This window comes from Peromyscus leucopus, chromosome 2 (genome assembly GCF_004664715.2).
Source record: "Peromyscus leucopus breed LL Stock chromosome 2, UCI_PerLeu_2.1, whole genome shotgun sequence".
Taxonomy (NCBI): Eukaryota; Metazoa; Chordata; class Mammalia; order Rodentia; family Cricetidae; genus Peromyscus; species Peromyscus leucopus.
In genome coordinates this window covers 56,946,911-56,969,938 of record NC_051064.1, presented here as the reverse complement: position 1 = coordinate 56,969,938, position 23,028 = coordinate 56,946,911, and the positions used below count along the sequence as shown (strand labels likewise).

The 23,028-nt window shown below is 49.1% G+C and overlaps 1 protein-coding gene across 1 annotated transcript in view; it reads right to left on the bottom strand.

Moving 5' to 3' along the window:
* Positions 1–23,028, bottom strand: part of Ccdc180 (coiled-coil domain containing 180) — a 60,708-nt gene that overhangs the window by 7,672 nt on the left and 30,008 nt on the right. Inside the window, 12 exon segments of the mRNA XM_028859520.2 lie at positions 2,108–2,249; positions 3,797–3,863; positions 9,249–9,326; positions 10,292–10,340; positions 10,343–10,453; positions 10,456–10,538; positions 10,789–10,961; positions 12,133–12,252; positions 14,059–14,157; positions 16,610–16,726; positions 16,881–17,025; positions 21,803–21,949. Of these exon segments, the coding sequence (XP_028715353.1) occupies positions 2,108–2,249; positions 3,797–3,863; positions 9,249–9,326; positions 10,292–10,340; positions 10,343–10,453; positions 10,456–10,538; positions 10,789–10,961; positions 12,133–12,252; positions 14,059–14,157; positions 16,610–16,726; positions 16,881–17,025; positions 21,803–21,949 (1,331 nt within the window).

Here is a 23,028-nt window from a genome sequence, read left to right as displayed (position 1 = left end):
GAAGCTGGAGTATCTGTCTCAGATCCTTTGGAATGATTTCCATAAAATAGAATTTGTGTTTCAGTAAGTATGAACTGGGCTGAGAAGGCACATCAGGTCTACACTTCTGCTCGGGATCTCCACTGGAGCCTTTTATATCTTGTTTGCGTCATCCATTACCAAGCTTTCTGCTGAGATGTTTGATTCTAGCAGATGGGGGCGGGGCTTTGCGTCTCACTGGCCTGAGCTGAGGAGTTTGAGTCTCGATAGCTCTGCTCTGCAGGCAAAGCCTTGTGGTCCTAGTTTACATGGAGCATCCCACCTTGGGGCGGGCAGGGGGGTCTTGGCTTGTGTCTCCTATTCTTAATGCCCTGATTGAAAGAGGAGGCTCCAGGTCTCATGGATTTAGGGCAGAAGCCAGGATCTCTGGTCCATTTATTAGTTTCTATTCTCACTTAATTTTTGGCTTTTGTGTGTCTCATACTTTGAGTGCTTTAAAAGATTTTATGCCCCAAATACTGTTTCCAGCACTTTCTATGTCCTCAGTAGGAGACAGGGAGGATGCTGGGCTGCTATTCCAAAGGGAATAGAAGTCTCCACCAATGGATTATGTGGTAGAAGATTTTAACGTGTGTTACTTTTGTTTATGTTGCATTTGTTTAACTCTGTGAAGCTGTGTTGATGTGCCTGTCTGAAACACCTGATGGTCTGATAAAGAACTGACCAATAGCAAGGCGGGAGAAAGGATATCCAGGGCTGACAGGCAGAGAGAATATACAGAGGGAGAAATCAGGAAAGAGAGGTCGAAGATCTAGGAGCAGAGAAGGAGGAGGACTCCAGAGGCCAGCCACCCAGCTACACAGCAAGGTACGCAGCAATACAGAGAAAGGGGAAAGCCCAGAGGCAAAAGATAGACAGGATAACTTAAGATAAGGAAAGCCAGCTAGAAACTAAGCCAAGCTAAGGCCGGGCATTTATAAGTAAGAATAAGCCTCCGTGTGTGATTTATTTGGGAGCTGGATGTCGGGCCCCCCAAAAAGAGCCAAAAGACCAACCAACAACAGGATTAGACATCTACAAGAGAGGAACACTGTCTACAGTACTTCCCAAGACCACCTGACCACAGGGCCTTTGCTTTGAGGACAAACATAGGGATCCCTCTGAGTTCACTGGGAAACGCTGTCTATGGCTTGGCTTTTTCTCATTCTGCAATCATGGGTTCTGGCCAGTCATTCCCTGTGAGGCATTAATCCAAAAAAGAAGCCTTCGTGGTAACTTTGTTACTTCCTCCACCTTACAGATAAGAAAATGGAGGCTCAGAGGTAGAATTACTTTGCCAAAGTCATACAACTGGGAGGTCACAGGGCTTGGTTTTGACTCCTGGTCTGGCTACCTCCTAATTTCCCCCCCCACACACACCTCCCCTGCTAACTCTGAAATCATACAGCAGAGCCCAATAAAGTGTGATAGATCTGCACAGAGGAATATTATTCCATGTTTTTTTTTTTAAGTAGTATACACTCCACAACATGCATAACCTCAAAAACATTCCATAAAACGAAAGAAGACAGTCTCAAGGGGCCACGTGACTCCATCTCACGAAAGGACAGAGAGAAAAATTACAGATGGGCATGGATGCTGTTTGCTTGGGTCTGGGAGGGGGTAGGTGGATGAGGCTAACATCGGCAGTGGTGGCAGTTATACAACTTGGGAAATGAACCAAAAGCCACTGAATGACTGGTCACAGCCCATGACTGTAGAATGAGTGGAATCCAAGCATTAGACAGGTTTCCCAGTGAGCTCAGAGGGATCCCATTCTCTATGGTTGTCCTCAAAGCAAAGGCCCTGCGGTCAGGTTGGCTTGGGAAGGTCAGCTGGGCTGTGAATGGAATGACAAGCTCTGAGATACAGAGTGGAAAACCAATTACATTTCTGAAAAAAAAAAAAAATGAACCTTTAAGTTTTTTTGCCCAATTAAGTTTAATAGTGCTTTCTCTTAACCCCAAGAGGTTGGCTTTTCACAGGGCTATTCCTCTGTCTCCTCAGTGAATCTAAGGGAGGGAGGGCTGAGGTCCGCCCCTGGCCATACCTGCTCCTGTGTTCCTTCCGCGGACTGAATGGCACTTACCCAGGAGGCAGGAGTTGTGATACTCATCCGCCTGATTCTGATATTCCAGGATCTTCTTGACAATGTGCTCGGCACACTGGTCAAAGTTTTCGTACATGCATTCAGGCCTGGTGACTGGGCGTTTCTCTTTGCGGTAAAAATCCTGCCGGAGAGAGGTGATCACGTGTGGCCCCGCCAGCCCATCTTGACTTTCACACTTCTGCCCTGTCACCCTCCCCCCACCCCAAGCCCACCAAGCATGGCTACAAACAGACCATGTCTGCTATTTGAATGCCTGCATGGCAAACTCCTAGTTAGCCCTAGAGACCCAGGTCCATGGCATCTCAACCTGGAACAGGGCTGGGTGTTTACTAGAGAGCATCAGGATGTGGACCACAAAGGTAGACGAGCTGGGGTCCTGCCTGGCAGAACCCAGCCTGCTGAAGGCAGGCAGGGGACCTGGGTATGTTCTGGGACATGCCAGAGCAGCACAGCATGCAGGCTGTGCCCAAGCCCCACAAGGCTACCTGTGTCCCGCTACTGGGAGCCATGTGGCCTAGTTTGGGATCAGTATATGAGTGCTCGTCCAATGGGTCTCCATGAGGCAAAGCCGCGGAGACAGTCTCACTCGGCAAGGACCAGTGGACTTAGGGGTAGGGTGGAACACTGCTGGAACGGCACAGCCTGGGAGCTCTTTTCTCTCTGAGTATTGATGATGCTCCTGGTGGTTTTCAGGGTCACTTCGTCAGTCACTCATGGGACAGAGGTGATCATTCATAGAAACACCCTTTTTTTTTTTTCTTTTTCTCAAATGTTTTCCCCTAAAATTCTTTGGGAACTGATACTTCTTGGGTTTCCTATCTGGAAATACCAGCTGTCACTCCAGACCCTGGGAACTGTTCTGATTCAGTGATGACCGGATTGGAGGCAACAAAAATTAATGGGCAGCTGAAGAAGTACAAGCTAACTGTATACAGGCAGCTTATGGCAGATCACCCCTATTTCTGTAAATACGCTTTGTTAAGTTTTGAACGATGTTATTGTTCTTGAGAGTGTGTGCCTATGTCAATCACCTTTTGACATTGTAAAGACAAGATGTGCCTGGCTCAATATTTGACCGAGCTAACAAAATGATAAGCGTCGTTTTTGGTTTAAAAGATGTTTTGATGTAAAACATATTTGTTTTTGCCAGAGGTTGATGCTGGAGGGCGAGAAAAACATGTTTGTTAGTATGGAAAAACATGCTTGTTTTTGAAGTGTAAATAAAGACGGCTGGAGCTATTCAGGGCCGGCCACTTGTGTGAAACTCATCTGGCTGTCGGACACTACTTCATTTCTTCCCACCCATGCCTCTCCCCTGTCTCAGGACTTGAACCTTGGCTGTCGTGGATCATGGCATCCCACCATGTCCGGGTTGCTGGGGCCCTGAGGGACAGAGGTTGGGTTTGTTCCTCTTGGCGCACTCATCATCAACTGACACTCAAACTGTGTCCAAGCAGTGTTTGCGGACTGGTTAGATAGATGAATAAAGACATGCTGGATGGTTTAGTTTCTAGGAGGAAACGTTAAAAAGAAACAACTGGACAACAGACTCAGGGTCCTGAGATGGTGGGACCCTCGGGTGCCCCGCTAAGCAGACTGCATGAGGCAGGGGGTGGGGGGCTGGAGGGGTTTCCAGGGCAGGCAGAGAGGCCTGCAGGTGGCTCTCACCTCCACCACGAACAGCAGGTGCTCGTTGCTCTCCCAGAGGAGAGTCTGGATGATGTTTTTGAAGTCCCTGCAACCCAAACAAAGCAGGTCTGTGAGGTGCACCTTCAGGACCACCAACCCAGGCAGGAGCGAGCAACTGAGCATTCTGAGTGTTGTTCTCCAACCCTGTCACTCCTAGGGATTGATTACTCATTACTGCCAGGACCTTGGCCTTTGAACATTCCAATTATAAATAAATAAACAAATAAATAAAGAAACAAACAAACAAATAAATAAATAAAAAGCTGAGAAACTTCTTGGTCTCATTTGTCACTTGTTCCTTTTCTTCTGATCCTCACTCTGTGCCTAGTTCTCAATTGCCTGATTCTGATTACTCTCTGCTCCTCTGAAGTGCCCTAATCCATGGGTAGGGGATTGACTGGTTTGACTGGCTAATTAATCTCTGTTTCTCCCAGCAGACTGTAAATCTACCAAGGATTTAAAATACTGATTGGGAGATTATTAGATGGATGAATCTCTGGTACCTGAATTTCCTGCATGAGCTCAGAATGAACAGATGGCCTTAGTCCACAAAAATGAAACTTAAGTTTAATCAGAACTAGCTCATGGGCCTCTAACTAGGGACTTTGCACAGTAACTAGTCAAATCTTTTCTTCGTGCTTCTGTGAACATGAACACATTTTCCCCTTGGTGCCTCCTCCACAGAGCTCTCGACCACACAGTCCACAGTCCCCATTTATGAATGAATGCCTATATGCACAAATCCCCTGGATGGTTGCATTTGAGTTCTAACTCTGAATGAAGACCATGGAGGGGAAAAGTTTCTCAGGGGGCACTGGTGGTCTCTGCATTGGTTGGCCTCCTGCACTCTTTGAAAAAGGAAGGAGCTGGAATTATAGGTGATAGCCCACACCTATAATTCCAGCAGGAGGTCAAGGCAGGGTGATGAAGAGTTCAAGGTTGTCCTTGGCTACCTTTGAGCTCCAGGTCAGCCTGAACTACTGAAATCTTTGTCTAAAACACTAACAATAAAAACGATTAGTAATGAATAACAAGCCAAAGCTTTGAGATGGCTCAAATTTGATTGCCAAGCAAGCCTGAGACCTGAATTTGATCCCAAGATCCATGTTTAAAAGAAGCCAGATGAAGTGTGTCTGTAATCCCAGCACTCCTGTGATGAGAAGGGAGGCAGAGACTGGAGAATCGCCTTGAAATTAGCACGTGACACAGCAAAAACAAGAAGAGAGACCTGGACTAACAGGGCAGGAGAGAATCAACTCCCGAAAATTGTTCTCTGATTATATATACACACACACACACACACACACACATTCACTCTCTTTCTCTCATAATCATAATAAAAAGTAAATTAAAAATTTAAAAGTAGTAAGCCAATGAGTAAGCCCTCCTATGAGGCACTGTACTGCAGTTTTATATCAGTCTGACACAAGCTAAAGTCATCTGAGAGGAGAGAGCCTCACCTGAGAAAACACCTCTATATGATCCAGCTGCAGGCATGCCTGTAAAGTATTTTCCTAATTCGTGATTGATGGGGGAGGGCCCAGCCCATTGTGGGTGGGGCCAGCCCTGGGCTGGTGGTCCTGGGTTCTAGAAGAAAGCAGGCTGGGCAAGCCATAAGGAGCAAGGCAGTAAGCAGCACTCCTCCATGGCCTCTGCATCAGCTCCTGCCTCCAGGTCCCTGCCCTGTCTGAGTTCCTTCCCTCACTGATTTTGATGATGAGCTGTTGTTATATGGAACTGTGTGTGAAATAAACCTTTCCTTCCTGAGTTAGTTTTGGTCATGGTGTTTCATCTCAGCAATCATAACCCTGACTAAGACAGGCACTTCCTCCACTCACTTTAAAGAGCCATTAGGGCATGGCTCAGACACCAGAGACTTAAAAGCAAATTTCTGTTGACTGGTGGATTTGCATGCCCCATAAGCTCAACTGTTTTAAAAGCAAAAGTGAGATGAAGAACCAATGTCTTCAGAGTGTGTGGACACTGATACTTCACAATGACTCTGAAGTATCCCAGAGACTGCTGCCCATATGTAGTACTACTACTCGCCAGATTGATCAATGGTCTATCATTTCAAAACTTACTCATTGTACTTTTAAAAGATGCAATTACATCGAGGTAAGGAGAAATTAACACCAACATTTTAGTGCATTCCCTCCAGCTAATTTTACTTAAAATCAGATACAATTAGCTTCACATGGATTCCACATATTCTCTGTCCATTTATCAAATTCTTAGTGCCCCTGTATTGGGATATGGTCTTCAATGGTTGTGGAGCATCATTAAATATAGATGTACCACAGTTTGCAATCCTTTCATTTTTGGAATTTCAGAGTTTTTTCGCCACTTTCAATTGGCATGAAAAGCACTGCATGGATGAGCAGGAGATCCAACTGAAGAGTAGAGAGCTTGCTTCGCATATGTGAAACCCTAGTTCATCAAATTTCTGAAAAATCGCCAACAAGGCATTGCATGGGTTTTTGGTTTTTTGTTTGTTTGTTTTTGTTTTTTTTTTTTTGTTTTTTTGTTTGTTTGTTTTTTGGCAACGTGTTTTGCCAGTCCAAATGGAATCTTAGCTTTAGGTGACTTCCTTCCTTGAGAGTGACAGGAAGGTCCACCAATCAAGTTCACATATTTCTCAAAGGCTGAGAAACATTCTAGTTCCCAGGGGCATTCCATCAGATTATAGGTGGAGAGAACTCTAACAGAACCCCAAACAACTGAACAATTGGCGAGCATAACCTTGAGTAACTTCCAGAGAGATGACCCCACTCATCCCAGTCACCAGACACACTGGTCCCAGGTTCTTCGATGAACCCTAAAAATAGTGGCAACTAGGCCCCACTCTGCCAGAAGCTGGCTCTGGATCCCCCTCTAGCATCATATGACCTTGGATCTGATGGTATGTGTCATAACTCCCCACTCTCTAGATCTCGTCCATCCACCACTGCTTTGTCCTAAGTGGTCCCACGACAGTGATCGGATCTGGCCTGAGGCTGTGAGTCATCTCTCCAGCTGAATGAGGGTGTGGCTGTTCACCTCAGTGCTGTGAAGGTATTTATCCTTATGGCTAAATACACTCTCTTCCAGGCCTTCCTCCACTTAGAACACCAGTGGGTGTTTTCTTGCTAAGAGTGTGCATTTCTGTCTCCTGTAGGGCTCCTCCCTGCTTCAGAACAGAACAGCTCCAAGCAACTGGCTACACAACGCAAACTGCATGGAATAACTTTGAGGAGGTTTTTCCTTCCCGGGGAGGTTGAGCTCTTAGGGAGAAAGGTATGAAGACTTGTAGATGGTTGCTTTGATGGCCTCTGCTGATGGCTTCTGGGACTTCTAGAAGGATGATTGTTGACGACCCCTGCCCTCAGCACCTGCTTTCGCTCTCTAAGCTGGCCGCCCCCCTTGCAGTCCTGGGTTAGTTGGTGAGTGAGTCACAGGCGAAGTACGGGATGGGCTTGTCCCCTGCTCATTTCCTGTTGTCCCAGTGAGGCTGAGCATTTCCCTTGGGTGTTTATTTCCAACAGTTTCTTCTTTTTGGTGTGATTTTTTTTTTTTTAACTCAAGGACAATTTTATTAGAATTTAAGAGAAAAACATAGTACAGGTTTAGGAAAAAACCTCGGCAACCACCAGGAGATGAAGAAAAAAATCATGCCTTTAAGTCAGCCATGGAATAGAAATAGCTGGCTGGAGCGGAAGAGCTGGACTAGTGGTTAAGAGCACTTGCTCTTCCAGAGGACCTGGGTTTGATTCCCATCACCCACAGGGCAGCTCACAACCACCTGTAACTCCAGTTGTAATGTATCTGATGCCCTCTTCTGGCCTTGACAGGCACCTGCATAACCCAGGCAAACACACACATAAAATAAAAATAAAGTTCATGTGTTGTGTGGTAGTTTGAATGTATTTGGCCCCCAAAAGCTCATAGAGAGTGGCACTATTAGGAGGCATGGCCTTGTTGGAGGAGGCTGGACAACACAAGCCTTTAATCCAGGCCATGAAGATGGAGGGCACACCATCTTCTGTCAGAGGTATGTTACTGTGGGGGCAGGCTTTGAAGTCTTTTTCTCAAGCTTCACTTAGTGTGACGGTTCAGTTGATTTCCTGCAAGATCAGGATTGTCAGCTCCAACACCACATCTGCCTACACACTGCTACGCTCTCCTTCATGATGATAATGGACTGAACCTCTGAAACTGTAAGTGAGCCAACCTCAAATGTTTTCTTTATAAAAGTTGCCATGGTCTTGGTGTCTCTTCACAACAATAGTAAACCCTAAGACATGCTGGAAAATCAGGGTGTGGGTTAGTTATCATAGGCATGAGGTCCTGATGAAAAGATCCATTTGGAGACAGGGGCTTGCTATATAGCCCAGGCTGGCTAAACTTGTGATCCTCATGCATTAGCCCCTGGGTTCTAGGATTACAGGCCAGAACCACCATGCCTGGCTCCATGCTGGCAGTTCCTCCCTGACTTCCCAACCTTCCCAACTGTAAGAAATAAATCTCTGACGTTTATACATTCTGCAGCCTTAGACATTCTGTATAGTAGCGGAGTGAGATTAAGACAGGACTCCGGGGCATTGTGCCGTCACTGAGAAAGTCAAATGCTGCAGGTCCATTTGTTGATATCTCCAGCTGGCAAAATTACAAGGAAAAACCAAGGACATTCCTGATTGCTCGGTGTTGGGGTGGTGGAAGGAATCGTAAGAGAGGGTGTTTGGAGGGGTGGGACAGTTCTGTATCTTGACTGTTGCGGGAGTTCACCTCTTTCTGGAATTAAAATGGCACAGAACTGGAGGGAACAGAGTCAGGGCGGCTGTGGCACAGGACGTCACATGCATAGGATGAGGACACCTCAGGCCACCAACGTGAGGTCTCTCCTGAGTCACCTGGTGGGTTGGACAGCCTTCCTCACATAGTTCCCCAGCTCCAGAGGTAAGATCCCCATGGGGGGGGGGCAGTCAAAGTCTGCCAAGAAGAGTAGGGGTTCCTCAGTGAGAAAGTGGGGCTCCACTTTGGGGCTAGGCGTTCTCCAAGGGCTTCTGATGCCTTCAACTTGAGATTCCCATGATTTGCTCAAAAGGAAGCTAGATTAAGTAAACTGACTTTGGCTTTAATCACTGAAGTGCTGATAAAGGAAAAGAGGAATGCCACAGCAGAGGTGGGAAACCGTAAGAACAAGAACAAAAACAAAGAACACAAGCGAAGCCCTCGAACCTCCCGAGCGCCCGGGCACCATGAAATGCTGAGCCTGGAAAATGGGTGCTTTTTGGTGGAGATGTCTCTCAACAAACACACGTCTAAAGTTAAGACACGCTGACCTTGATGTGTAAGTTTTACCCCGCCAACACCTCCGCTGCCCTTACAGAGAAAAAGAGTTCTCACAGAGGGACATGATTCCGCAAGGGGGAAACAGTGTGCCACTACTTACTCAGCCTGAGGAGGAGGCCTTTCCCCAAGCACCTGGTACTTTCTGTCGATTCTGATGATCTTGGTATGTCGTGTCATGCTGTGAGACAGAAGATGGTCAGTACTTTGTAGTGGGGCGGGGTGCGAGGGGGGGGCGGCAGTTCTGTACCCACTGGACCCTGCCTGGGATGCCTGAGAGCCTGCGATGCCTACGGGGCAGGATGACTGGATTTTAGAACAGTTCTACAGGATGCTTCCCCACTTTTCAACTTCTTTTTTCTCTAAAAAAAAAAAAAAAAAAAAAAAAAAAAAAACCCATAACTTTGGGTTTATTGCTGAGTCCCAGCCAAGGCCAAGTAGATGGCAAGTGGCAGGGGTGGTCAGGTCCAGAAGTTTGCATCCTCTCTTTCCCATGAAGACTCAAGGAAAGCCGTCAGGGTCATTAGATAATCATACAACGCTTCTAGTTAGGTGTGAATTCATTTACACAAGGAATAATTCACACATGCGCACGCACGCACGTGTGCGCGCACACACACACACACACACACACACACTATCCAGGGCTCAGCAAAGAGCCAAAGTTGGCTCAGCCATTGACTTCTGCCATTTGCTTTCCCTAAAATATGTGGGCTAGAGCTAGTGGCCAGAGGCCCATGTGTGATGGATGACCTCTCCAGAGCTTAGTAGGTGACCATGGACTTAGACACCATGTCCCGGTCCTCCTCTAACCCACCTGCTCCTGTGCTCAGTCTGTCCCCCTTTCTAATGCTGTCCAGCTTGTGGGGAGATTGCAGGACTGTCATCCCACTGATAGCTACCCAGACACTTCTCTAGGTACAAAGGTGTCGGAGCGGTGATCCGCCCCTAAGGAGGAGCTCAGCCCTGAATAAAGCCGCTGTTAGAGCGCCCCTCCACCTCCTTCCCACACAGCTCCTGAGCTTGAGTACAAGTAAGACCTGAGATCAGAGTTGAACAAAAGACAGGCTATCTGGCCTTTGTCTGGGGACAAGCGGGCCCATGGTGTCTGGGAAGGGGAAGCTTGGGATGGCCTTGCATCCTTACCTCCCCGCTGAAGTGGCACTGGAGCTGGCCAAGGCCTTCTTCACGGACTTTCTCCCCGGTACCGATGTTTCTTCAAGGCTTTGGGTGACAAGTGTCCAGGACAAGAGCAGGGAAGAAGAGGTGACCATAGGCTGCAGCTGCCGCCAACCTCCCTGCCGCTCCCTTCCCCGAGACCCACAGGCCTGTGCTTCTACCTGTGTGGGAGCGGTCCTTGTCACACGGGCATGCCGATTTTGTCTGAGGAATTCTGAAACCGAAGGGAAGGAAGCGGACTTTTCCAGGGTGACCATGACCACAGCCCAGGCCAGGCCCTGGGTAACAAACTCTTGGTCCTCCATACTGCTTGCATACGCCTCACCATGAGCTCAGGAATTTGAGTGAGTAACTGAGGTGTGAGAGAGGGGAAGCCCCTGGCCTGAGGTCACAGGCTCCTGGAGCAGCACTCCTGTGGTTACTACGGTGAGTAGGGCCCCAGAGCCACAGTGGTAGACACTCACTGAAGGATCTTCTTGACCACCTCCACGGCAGGGTCTTCAATCATGGGCCTCCCCATGCGGGTTGGTTGGGCAAAGGACTCAGGGGTAACGAGGCCCACCTTGGCTTCCTCCTCAAGGGCCTCTGAAGACACGTGGATGTCACTCTCCACTTCCATATCCGTCAGGATGGTGTCCTGCAGTCCAGAGAGAAATTCTAAGTCGCGGGACCACGGTTTCAGGAAGCAGCAGATACTGTCCACTGCCCTCTGGTCCCAGTGAAGCTGCCTGGCTGCTCTGTAACGGGGTTGTGCTCCTGTTCCAGGTATGTCCAACTGATGTCTTGACCACATGAATGGAGACAAGACTAAGAGTGGCCACCTGCCTGTGAGAAAAGGCAATAACGATGTCCACAAAGAGTAAGTCTGGCTGTTCCGTCGTTTATTCTGAGTCTCCTCTCCTGTCAGGCCTTTGCCAAGGCCACAGGCTGGAACCCTGGAGCCTCTGTATGGCCATGAGCAGTGTAGGAAATGCCTGTGGGGGGAGGGGGTGACCTGGCCGCACAGTAGGGAAAGCCCCCCTTGGAAGAGTATAGCCAAAACCTGGCAGTGAGAGCCGAGGCAGCGGCAGCCTACTCATGCAGCATTGGCTCTTGGGTTCCCTGGGAGTGGCTGAGAACGTCACTGCAAAGCCTGAGGTGGGGATGGGGGAAGGGGGCAGGTCATGCAGGCTCTGCCCATGCCAGTGCTCAGTCTCTGGCAGATAGCTCCTCAACCAGAGACCTTACCTCGTGGTGGGTGGACTCATGGGGAAGTGGGAGGTACTCCAGGGCCAGTAGTCCCACCTAGACCAGAAGGCAAGAGATGCCTTTGCCTGGGAGAAAGGGATGAAGGGCACTGGTGACAGACCGTGGAGGCGCCTGTGTGACTGACTGGCTGAAGGGCTTGGATTCGACGCTGAAGGCAGGAGAATGGTGGAGTTATTTGGGCCTTTGCTGCTGGACAGGGACTGGGTATCAAGTCGGGGGGTTGGGGGGAGGGGGACATCGTAGCTAGAGGAAGAGACACTGGGAAGAGCCAGCCTCTTGTTGGAGGTTGAGGATGTGACTGTGTGTGGCACACGGGAAGGCAGAGGCTGGGGTGGATGGATTTGATTGAGACCACGTGCACGGGCTAACTTGAGAGCCTTTGGTGCCAAAGTCAGCTGAGCTCTGACTCCACAGTGTGCCATCCTTCCAGAACATCCCAGCAGGCCTGATGAATCCTGGGCATCCCCTCTCCTCTCATGCTGCTCTAGATCTCGTGGGGTCTCCTGGGAGCCCAGACTATAGCTTGCCTGCCCTTTGCCTGATCTCTTCGCATTCCTTACCGTAAAGACCTCCTGAGTGATGCACACCACATCCAGGCTGCAGTTGAGGTACTTAATCCTCTGGCTCAGTTTTTCCTTCCAGGATCGGACAAAGACAAGGAGGTCATCTGTGGTCACCATCTAATGGGAATACAGAGGGAGAGAGCCCCAGAAAACAGACGGGGTCACCAGAAGTCCAGGGACAGGGGCTTATCCAGGGAAGGTCAACATTTGGTTCTTCCAAGTCCCCTCTCTTATGGGAAATGGTCTTGGAGGAGTGTGTGTGTGGAGGTGGGGGAGGGTGACTGGCTGGCTCTCCTGGGCAGCTGTCCTCAGGTGGCAGATCCTTCACCGATGGGGAAGTTCTGTTCCTGGTCTTGTAGGTTCAGCTACAGGCAAGTGATTCAAAACTGCTTGACTTAGTTTCCTCATCTGTAAGATGGGGATATGGAACACCCCCCAGTGTCTCCTCTAGCTCTAAAATTATATGTTTAAAGGACACATTTGGTCCAGCTGGCAAGGGTGTGGAGCGTTGGGCAGGAGGGCTGACTGTCTGTCTCTAGGCATTCCCCTTAGCAGCACCCTACAGTTTCAGGCATGCACCCTCAACCATCTTTATCCTAACCATGCAAGACTTTACCATTGTTTCCTAATCATTGCTCTGCAGACTATAAACCAGGCTCCTCCATCCACACAGGAACGGGTCACCCAGCTCACACTCTCCCCCTCCCCCCCCCCGCCCCCCACCTAACAGGAGGCTGGGGAAGTCTCCTGACATCCACCCAACACTCTCCTCCCCACCTAGGAGGAGGCTGGGGAAGTCTCCTGACATCCACCCAACACTCTCCTCCCCACCTAGTGGGAGGCTGGAGAAGTCTCCTGACATCCACCCAGTAGGAAAGAACCGGTGGAACTTGGGAGGGGAAGAAATGAATCTAAAACGTTGCTATTCTGGACAGTCAGGACTTGCCTAAAGGACCTATTGAAGGTCCTAGCAGGAAACTAGTTTGTCCCTTGATACCAGGAAAGGGAGACCAAGGAAGTGATGGATAAGATGTAGGAACCACCTTCCATCCACACAGCATCTCTTCAGAGTGATGAACTCAATGGATGTGTAGGAAACCATATGAAGGCAAACAGTGGGACCAAGAGTGTCTCTGTCTCCAGAGGGACATTCATTCTGCACGTGATGCCCTGTGGGAACTTTTCTCAAGAATCATGTGCCATACCATACAAAAATTTGCAATGAAGATAGAAAAATAAATGTCCTCTTGGGGCTCATATCAATGGAGACACAGCCTGCAGCAGATAGGAGAGAAACTGAGCAGGAATTCTTCTCTCTTCTTCTCTGCTCTTGCAGGCCAGGTACCCAACTCTGGGGGCATCTGAGTGAGCTGCCCAGAGATACCTTGTGAGACCAGGGCACATGTGGATTGGGGCAGAGATAGGCACTCATGGCCAAAAAAACAAGTATGCACACACCGAGAGACCTGCTCTGCTGACTGGGGGATCCAGAGACACTCATAAACACGGTCCTGCTGAACTCCACTACAATTCCAACTTTTCACAGATTAGACAATGACCACATCAGTTTATGTGCTGTGATGAAAAGGAGTACAGAGCGCCTGCTTCTCTCGTTCACTGGGGCTGAGCTCTCGGTGCAGAGGGGGAGGCCTGATGGCGTTGCAGAGGGAAGTGGAGTCCCCAGATCCAGTCTCGGGCCCCCACCCTCACTAACCTCTGCACGCTCGTCTGAGGCTGGTAGTGGGGTGGGGGTGGGTTTGCTTGTTTTTTTCTTTCTGCCTTCCACTGAGTAACACAAAAGTTAGCCAGCGAGGCTCAGAGACACCCCACCCCTCTGCGCTGGAGACATCTGGTACCCAGCTGCAAGTCTACACCACTTTGCCCTTCTTGACTGGACACAATCAGAACCTGTGATGCACTCACGCCCTTATCTCCCCGCTGCTCTCGACACGTTTGTATCTTGCACTGAAGCTGCTCCAGAGAAGAATTTAATCCTTCCGCTTGCAAATTGGACTTGGCCACCTAGAAAACCAGTTTTGAGATTCTGTTTTTAGACTATCTATCAAGAACAGGAAAATGGTCTTCAAGATACACAAGAACTTGACTAAACACTGAAAAAACAACAGTGAGCGTATACAGCCATTGATATGATATCAGAAAGATCAATACAAGTTTCAAAGGTTTGTTTCCCTATCAAATAGGTATGGTTTAAATGAAACTGGTGCCACGGAGTGTGGTCAAGTATGCAAGACCCGCCAGAAGGCATACAGAGCTTTGGAACACCCACACTCGGTCACAACATTCCAGCTTACAGGACACCTGAGGACATAGGCAGTGTCCTGGGTAAGGATGCTTCTTACAGTCCTGGGCAGGCATCATGCTGAAAGAGGATTAAAACAAAACAAAACAAAACACACACACACAACGAAAAACAAACAAATAAACAAACAAACACCTGAGAGCCCAGCCACGACAGGGAGGCTACTCAAAGGGTATTTATGAAGAATCTTTAAAGAGTATGTAGGGGCAGCCAGGCAGTGGTGGCGCACGCCTTTAATCCCAGCACTCGGGAGGCAGAGGCAGGTGGATCTCTGTGAGTTCGAGGCCAGCCTGGGCTACCAAGTGAGTTCCAGGAAAGGCACAAAGCTACACAGAGAAACCCTGTCTTGGAAAAAAAAAAAAGAGTATGCAGGGGCCTGGAGAAATGGCCCAGTGGTAAGAGAGCCTGCTCTGCTGTCTAAAGGAAGCGAGTTCAAATCCTCTGGACGCACACAGAAAGCTGGGCACAGCCATTGGTGCTGGCAACCTCAGAACAGGGAGCCGGCAAAGCAGTGAGCTGGCTCAGTGTTGGACACTCTCTCAAGGCTATGGTAAGTAGGAGAATGACAGGAAGGTGCCAACACCCACTCTGGCCTCTGTGCATGTGTGCACACACACTCACATATGTGCGTCACATGTACACTACCACACACAAAATAAAGAATACACTGCTTATAAAGTCACATAAATCACGCTCCAGCTTGAATAGATGCCCATCTTCTCACATGTAGAATCAATCATAAGTCAGCATCTTAAACAGAAATTGTGACTGTGGAGCCTGGGAAGACGGCAAGGGTAATAAAGTACCAGCTAAGGAGTATGACTATGCCACAGAATCACAGCTGGCTGCTGTCACCTTGTGTTTCTCTGCCTTTCCAGGGCTGTCCCTACTTCTGAGTTGCTTGTATGGTTCCCATTTCACAGATGGGTAAAGCAGTTCCCTCGAGTGACGGAGCAGGTGACCATGGCTGGGTCTAATCTCCACAGGAGCAGGTGACTGAGTCACAGAGCTTGGGAATCTCAGCAAACACTTAACTTTTGCCAGAATGTCGCCCAGTCTCAGGAGACAGACAGGTCCTCCTCAGTTTGGCTGGCCCCACCCTAGAAGGTCCTCAGACACTGTTCCTTGAATGCGTGCTGGCCTAGAGACGCAGGAGCTAGCTCTCTGGGTAGTAAGGGAGAGGAACCCATGACAGAAGCTGTAAGTCGCTCACAGAGGTTGCAGTGAGAACAGAAGCTGGCGTTATAAGGAAGAGGAAGCGCTTCAGTGGTCGAGTCTACAGCACTGAGGAGGATGAATTCGAAGGCTTGTGGTTGTGTATAAGACAACCAAGAGGGGTGAACAAGAAGAGGAGTGGGTTCTGGGCTACTGAATGCCGCCTGGCTGGCCCTGTGATGGGAACAGATAAGTCGCTGCTGTGTCCTTCAAACATCCCTGCCTCACATAGCTGGTTACATCAGACTAAAGCACAAGTAAGCTGGCTTCTCAGAAGCAGCCTCCAGTAGAGATCCCTCACACGCCCTAGAGACAGGGAGCCCCATGTGAGATAACCAAGAAAGACACAGCTACATCTTGGTGGCCTGGTAGAGTTAGCTCTGCCATGATAGAGCTACACACTGGTCACGTAAGTGTGAGAACAGAGAGAGATCAGCACAATAAACAACAGGACACCTTCTTAAGGTCAGGTAGCAACACCAGTTAATGACCAGCAGCTAGCTGACCGTAGAGGTCAATAACTAACACAGCCAGCATCAGAGATGGACAGAGGAGGGCTTCCGTCGCCCCTAACTCAGTGTGCAGCCCAAGAACAGCACGTGATTGTCTCTCTTTGGGCTCAGGAGACATGGGTTCTGGGATTGACCTCAGGACCTGCTGTGAGTCAAGCGCTTTAAGGACTGAGCTTTCTCTCCAGCCCTTGTCTCGGTTTCTTTTATCTCTAAAATGGAGATAAAAGCAGTCCATCTAGTTCTTACATGGACAAACAATGCTACATAAAGTAAGTTAGGGACTGTGGAGTACAGTCACTCAGTGGCTGAAGTACCCCGGGACAGACGCCACACTGCTGGACAGACACCACACTGCTGGACAGTGAGTACTGGTGTGCAGGTGTGTGTGTGACGGGTGTCCACTAGACGGAAGATGGACCTGTCCTACCTGACACTTGATGTTCACTTGCAGATTCGTCATCAGCCGTTGGATTTTCTCTACGAAAATCAGGTCTGAAGATAGGTTATGGAATTTACTCTCAAATTTGTTGATGACGTCATTGGCCTGTTAAGGAAGGGTGAGGAGTAAATTGGAGTGAACTTGATCTGGAGCATTAGACCCTGGAAGAAGGGGGAGCTTGAGTTCCCTTTCTTCAGAAGTGACAGCCCCTGGCAGGCAGCCCTGGAGGCTCTTTGGAGGGAGGAGAAGGAGCTCCCACCTGGTCCAGGTAATCCGTCTCCATTTTTTCCATGTGGATCATGATTAAACTCTCAACAAACTCGATCCGGGTGGCCTCCTTCTCCAGCCGATGGCACAGTGACTCAATCTCTTCAGGGGAAAAGTTGCCCCCCTCTGAAAACAATCTGAGAGCAAGAGGGAGAAGCAAAGGCCACCAGTCAAACTGAGCGGGCCTGCACACCCCAAGGCCATGGCTTTGGATCTGAGCACAGGTGATGGAAAGATAAACGCAGGTTATGCAAATGCAGGGGCAGCAAAAAGAAATGCTGTGCAAACTCCAGACAAGGAAGCTAAGCATGGAGCTCAGCGGCAGCATGCCTGACTAACATGCAGGAGGCTCTGGGTTCGATTCCTAATACCAGTGAGTGAGTGAGTGAGTGAGTGAGTGAGTGAGTGAGTGAACGAATGAAAAACCCACATAAGGAGAAGTCTGCAGTCTCCAGATGAAGTGAAACTAGAGGGTCCCTTGGGATGTGGGTGGTGCCAAAGCTGATTGACCTGGAGACGTTGATGCTGAGCCTCCATGACCGCATGGGGGAAGAGCCAGCTGGGTCCAGGGGGTGGCACTTTCGGTGTGGGATTGAGTGACACATGAACCCTACCAGGTTCCAGGATCCTGAGATCCCAGGGCAAGGGGGAAGGAAAGCTCTTTCTAATCTGAGATTCTGTTTACCAAATGAACATGTGTTCTCCAGAAGGACAAAATGAAACAAAACCTCAAACAGATTATTGTAATTGGTCCTGAGGAGGTATTGCCCCAAGTGGTCCAGTAAAAACAAATATGGCTTGTGGTATTGTATTCCCCCAAATACTGTGCACGCTAATAAACTTATCTGGGGTCAGAGACAGAGCAGCCACAATATTAAACATAGAGGATAGGCAGTGGTAGCACACGCCTTTAATCCTAGTATTCCAGAGGCAGAAATCCATGTGTTCAAGGATACAGACAGGCATGGTGACTCATCATGCCTTTAATCCCAGAAAGCAAGCCTTTAATCCCAGGGAGTGATGGTAGAAAGCAGAAAGGTATATAAGGCATGAGGACCAGAAACTAGAAGCATTTGGCTGGTTAAGCATTCAGGCTTTTGAGCAACAGTTCAGCTGAGAGTCATTGGGATGAGGACACAGAAGCTTCCAGTCTGAGGAAACAGGACCAGCTGAGGAATTGGAGAGGTGAGATAGCTGTGGCTTGTTCTGTCTCTCTGACCTTCCAGTATTCACCCCAATTACTGGCCTCGGGTTTGATTTTATTAATAAGAACTTTTAAGATTCATGCTACAATGGCTCTCTGAAGGAATGCCATGTGAGTAGAGGCCTCGAAGAGGATGCTGCAGATAAAAATCCAAGAGAAACAAGTGACATCTAGGCACAAGGAAGTAAGACACCATAAATAAGAAGCAAAGGACAACAGGGAGCAGAACACAAGAGATGTTACAGAAATTACAAAATAACCAAATGTAAGACGTTTAAAGAAATAAAAGAGGACCCCCACCCCCACTTCCTGAAGACAGGCAGTGACCAGCCCCCTCACGCTCCATGCCGTGCCTTCCTGCTGTGGTGGACTATCACCCTGTAAGTCCGAGCCAACGTTTACCATTCCTTGAGTTGCTGCTGCCAGGTGTTTTACCATAGCAACAAGTAACTGACATAGAAGATTAGCAGGAAGGGAAGCTTGGAAACACAAGCAGGAAGCAGTCAATTTGGAAAAAACGATATAACCGGGAAAGGATATTGTAACAGTTAAGTTTTGAACCTCAAGGAATAGCCTTTACATTTTTATTTATGAAATTGGGGGGGGGGCACACACTCACATGCCATGATGCATGTGTGGTTAGAGGAACTTTTTTTAAAAGATTTATTATGTATACAGTGTGCTGCCTGCATGTACACCTGCCGGCCAGAAGAGGGCACCAGACCAGATCTCACATAGACGGTTTTGGTTGCTCGGAATTGTGGTTGCTGGGAATTGAACTCTGGAAGAGCAGCCAGTACTCTTACCCTCTGAGCCATCTCTCCAGTCCTGGAGGACTATCTCAGGAGGCAGTTCTCTCCTGCCACCTTGTGGGATCCTGAGACCAAACTCAGGTCAGCAGGCTTGTATACAAGTGCCCCTACCTGCTGAGCCAGCTCACCGCCCCAAGGACCAGATCTCTCAGGTGAGCAGACACCGTTACAGAGGGAGGCTAATGTGAACACATCTGCTAGAACGGAGCTAAGATACAGGAGAGGGATGCAGGCGCGTGCAGGACAGAGGTGCCTGAACAACACGTCAAACAAATGCAAGCCTTGCAGACACTGCCACGGACAGTGCATGCTGTGACTCGTGGGCACGGGCGGAGACTGTCACACAGTCCGGTGGTTAGCCTTCACTGTGAGTCTCCCAGGATCTGGAATCGTCAAGGGACACAGCGTTGGGCATGTCTGTGAGGCTTTCCCAGAAGTTTCCCTGAGGAGGGAAGACCCGTCCTAACTGTAGGCGGTACCATCTGGGTCCTAGACCGAAGAAAAAGAAAAGGGAAAAAAAGGAGTGGGGTGGGTGGGGAGGAAGCCAGCTGAGCACCAGCAGCCATTTCTTTCTGTGTTCTGACTGTGGAGGCAATGTGTAACCAGCTGCCTCATGTTCCTGTCACCACGCACAGACCATGTCACCCTCAAACCATGAGCCAAAGCAAACTCTTCTTCCTTAGGTCACTTTTTCAGGTATTTGTCACCATAATGGGTAAAATAATTAACAGGCACTAGTAGGATTCTTCTTCAGAACAAACCCAGCAATGTTTGCTCACAGAACGTGTAGAAAACACATTTTTTGGAGGATGTCTATTTTTAACTTTTATGTTTATTTATGCTAAATGAATAAAAGATTTTTCAAATGATCTTCAAAAATTTAAAATTTCAAAATGATATAAGCTTAAAAAAAAAAAAAAGAATCCAGGCGCTAGAGATGGAAAGATGGTTCAGCAGTTAAGAGCACTGGCTGCTCTCGCAGAGGACCTGGTTTAGTTCCCAGCACCCATGTGGTGGCTCACAACAATATGTAACTCCAGTTCTAGGAGATCTGATGCTCTCTTCTGGCCTCCAAAGGCATCAGGTATTGTGGGATATTTGCACACTGTGTGAAAATATATTACTGTGATTGGTTTAATAAAGAGCTGAATGGTCAATAGCTAGGCGGGACGTATAGGTGGGACTTTCGGGCAGAGAGAAAGGAAATAGTAGATGAATCTAAGTGTGTACGTGAGAGACACCAATGAGACTTGGAGGGAGTCAGACATACAGAATGAAAGAAAGGTAAAAAGCCACAAGGCAAAAATATAGATTAATATAAATGGGTTAACTTAAGTTATAAGAGCTAGTGGGACAAACCTAAGCTACGGCCGAGCTTTTATAGTTAATAAGAAGTCTCTGTGTCATTATTTGGGAGCTGGAGGCCAACAACAAAACTTGCTACAATAAGGCATGCCATATGTGGTGCACATACGTGCACATAGGCAAAACACTCAAACGCACTGAAAAATGGGTCCAGTATAGCTTGTTACAAATGTAAAAAGCTAAATCTGGTATTAGAGTCAGGCAGGAATAAGCAAAGACCGTGGGGAAAGGCAGAGGGGAAGAAGGGCCAGTGAGCATACAGAAAGACACCATCATAGTTACTAGGGGGCTGCAGACCAAAACCATACACTGCCTCACGTCCACTGCAATTTAAAAAGAAATTCACAATAAGTGTTGGTGAGGCTTCAGAGAAACAAGAACTCCTGTGCTGTGCTAGCGGGAATGTAAAATGGAAGTCACTATAGAAAACAGACATGAAAACGACCCCTCAAAAGAAAAGGGATGGGACCACCACGTGATACAGCTGTTCTCTTTCTGGGAATGGGTCCACCGGACTTGAAAGCAGGACCCAAGCAGATATCTACAGTGTCTCTTGTACCACTAGTCACAATCACCCCAAGGTGTAAACAGCCACATACTCATGAATAGGCGGGTGGAAAAATAAAGTGTGGCATGCTACACAACACAACGGAATATCGCTCAGCCTTCGAAAGGAAGAACGCGTTGACACAGGATATAACACAGATGAGCCAACCTCAAAGAGGATGCGTGCAAGCGAAACACACAGGGAGGGGAGGGCAAACACGGGTCTCCCTCTCCAGGAGGTAGCCGGAGGAGCTGACTTTTCATTTATTCCCTGACAGTTTCATGCCCGTAGCTAACGAATTTCAATCATAGTAACCCCCATGGCCCTCTCTCGTCCCTCCTCACCCTCCTGGCACCCACTTTCGAAGCTCTTGCACATGTGTGACCCACGGAGGTTAATTAGGGTTGCTTGTAGGAACATGGAAGGGGGGGTCTTGTTTACAAAAACACGGTAACAATTCAGTGGCGCCCTACTGAAGAAGGGGACACACAGAAACCATTGACTGTCAGCGGTCCCCCACGGAAGGGGCCTCTTGAGTCCATCCCCCTCCCAGGATGAAACGTCCAATGGGCTCAGTCTTGTGCAGGTCTTCCCCCACCCCTTGGGTAGCCACAGCTCAGTGAGTTCCCGGGGCAATAGACGTGCCCAGAACACATCTTTTAATAGCACACTTCCCCATCCTCCAAAGCTCCATCTTCTGTGGAGATCTGGAGGAGGTGATTATAGGGCTGGCAGGGAACAGTCGGCTTCATAGAGACGGGAAGTAAAATGGTGGCGGCAGAGACATGGGATGTTTATGGTACAGAGTTTTGGTTTGTGATGATAGGAAATTCTAGTGCCAGTGCTGGTGATAATAGCACTTCGCATAATACCACTGACCAGCACGTCTGAAAATGGTTAAAAAGAAGCTAGGAGAGAAACATGGCCACCTCCCAAGAGCAAACCCTGGTGGCTCCCAGAGACCTAAGATACCCACTGGTTCCCACCTGCAGTGCTTGACAAAGTCAATGTTGGTATAGCGGAGTTTGCCCAGACTCTCCTCCAGGTACTGCCGGAAGCTTCGCAGGGACACCTGGATGACATCCACGTAGCTAAGCAGCTCCCGGTGTAGTGTTTTGGTGAGACTCACCAGCCTGTGGGGACAGGGGAGATGTAGGCGGTGGTAAATGACCAGCCTGGGAGGCAGGAAAGGCCTGGTGGGAATCCTGAGCCTCTCAGATCCACCGCCCAACTCCTCTGGCCAGCAAAGAAACACTGGAAAGGAAATTAAAAGACAGGTGTGGTGGTGCAAGCCTGTAACCCCAGCGCCCATGAAAGGGGCTGAGCCAGAAGGATCATAAGTTCTAGGCCAGCCTGTATGACAGTGAGCTCAAGGCCTACCTGGACAATTTAGTGAGACCCCCTCCTCAAAATAAAAAGTAAGAAGGCATTGTCAGCAAATTAGTAAAGGAGTCTCAGACTCTACTGAGTCCTCGTCCCACCAGCAGACCACCTGACTCCCCAACAGACCACCTGACTCCCCAGCAGACAGACCACCTGACTCCCCAGCAGACAGACCACCTGACTCCCCAGCAGACAGACCACCTGACTCCCCAGCAGCCCACCTGACTCCCCAGCAGACAGACCACCTGACTCCCCAGCAGACAGACCACCTGACTCCCCAGCAGACCACCTGACTCCCCAGCAGACAGACCACCTGACTCCCCAGCAGACAGACCACCTGACTCCCCAGCAGACAGACCACCTGACTCCCCAGCAGACAGACCCCTGACTCCCCAGCAGACAGACCCCTGACTCCCCAGCAGACAGACCACCTAACTCCCCAGCAGACAGACCATCTGACTCCCCAGCAGACAGACCCCTGACTCCCCAGCAGACAGACCCCTGACTCCCCAGCAGACAGACCACCTGACTCCCCAGCAGACAGACCACCTGACTCCCCAGCAGACAGACCCCTGACTCCCCAGCAGACAGACAGACCCCTGACTCCCCAGCAGACAGACCCCTGACTCCCCAGCAGACAGACCACCTGACTCCCCAGCAGACAGACCACCTGACTCCCCAGCAGACAGACCCCCTGACTCCCCAGCAGACAGACCATCTGACTCCCCAGCAGACAGACCATCTGACTCCCCAGCAGACAGACCCCCTGACTCCCCCGCAGTGTGGCACCCTCACCCTGTACCCTCCTGAAACAGAAGTTACTTCTCTG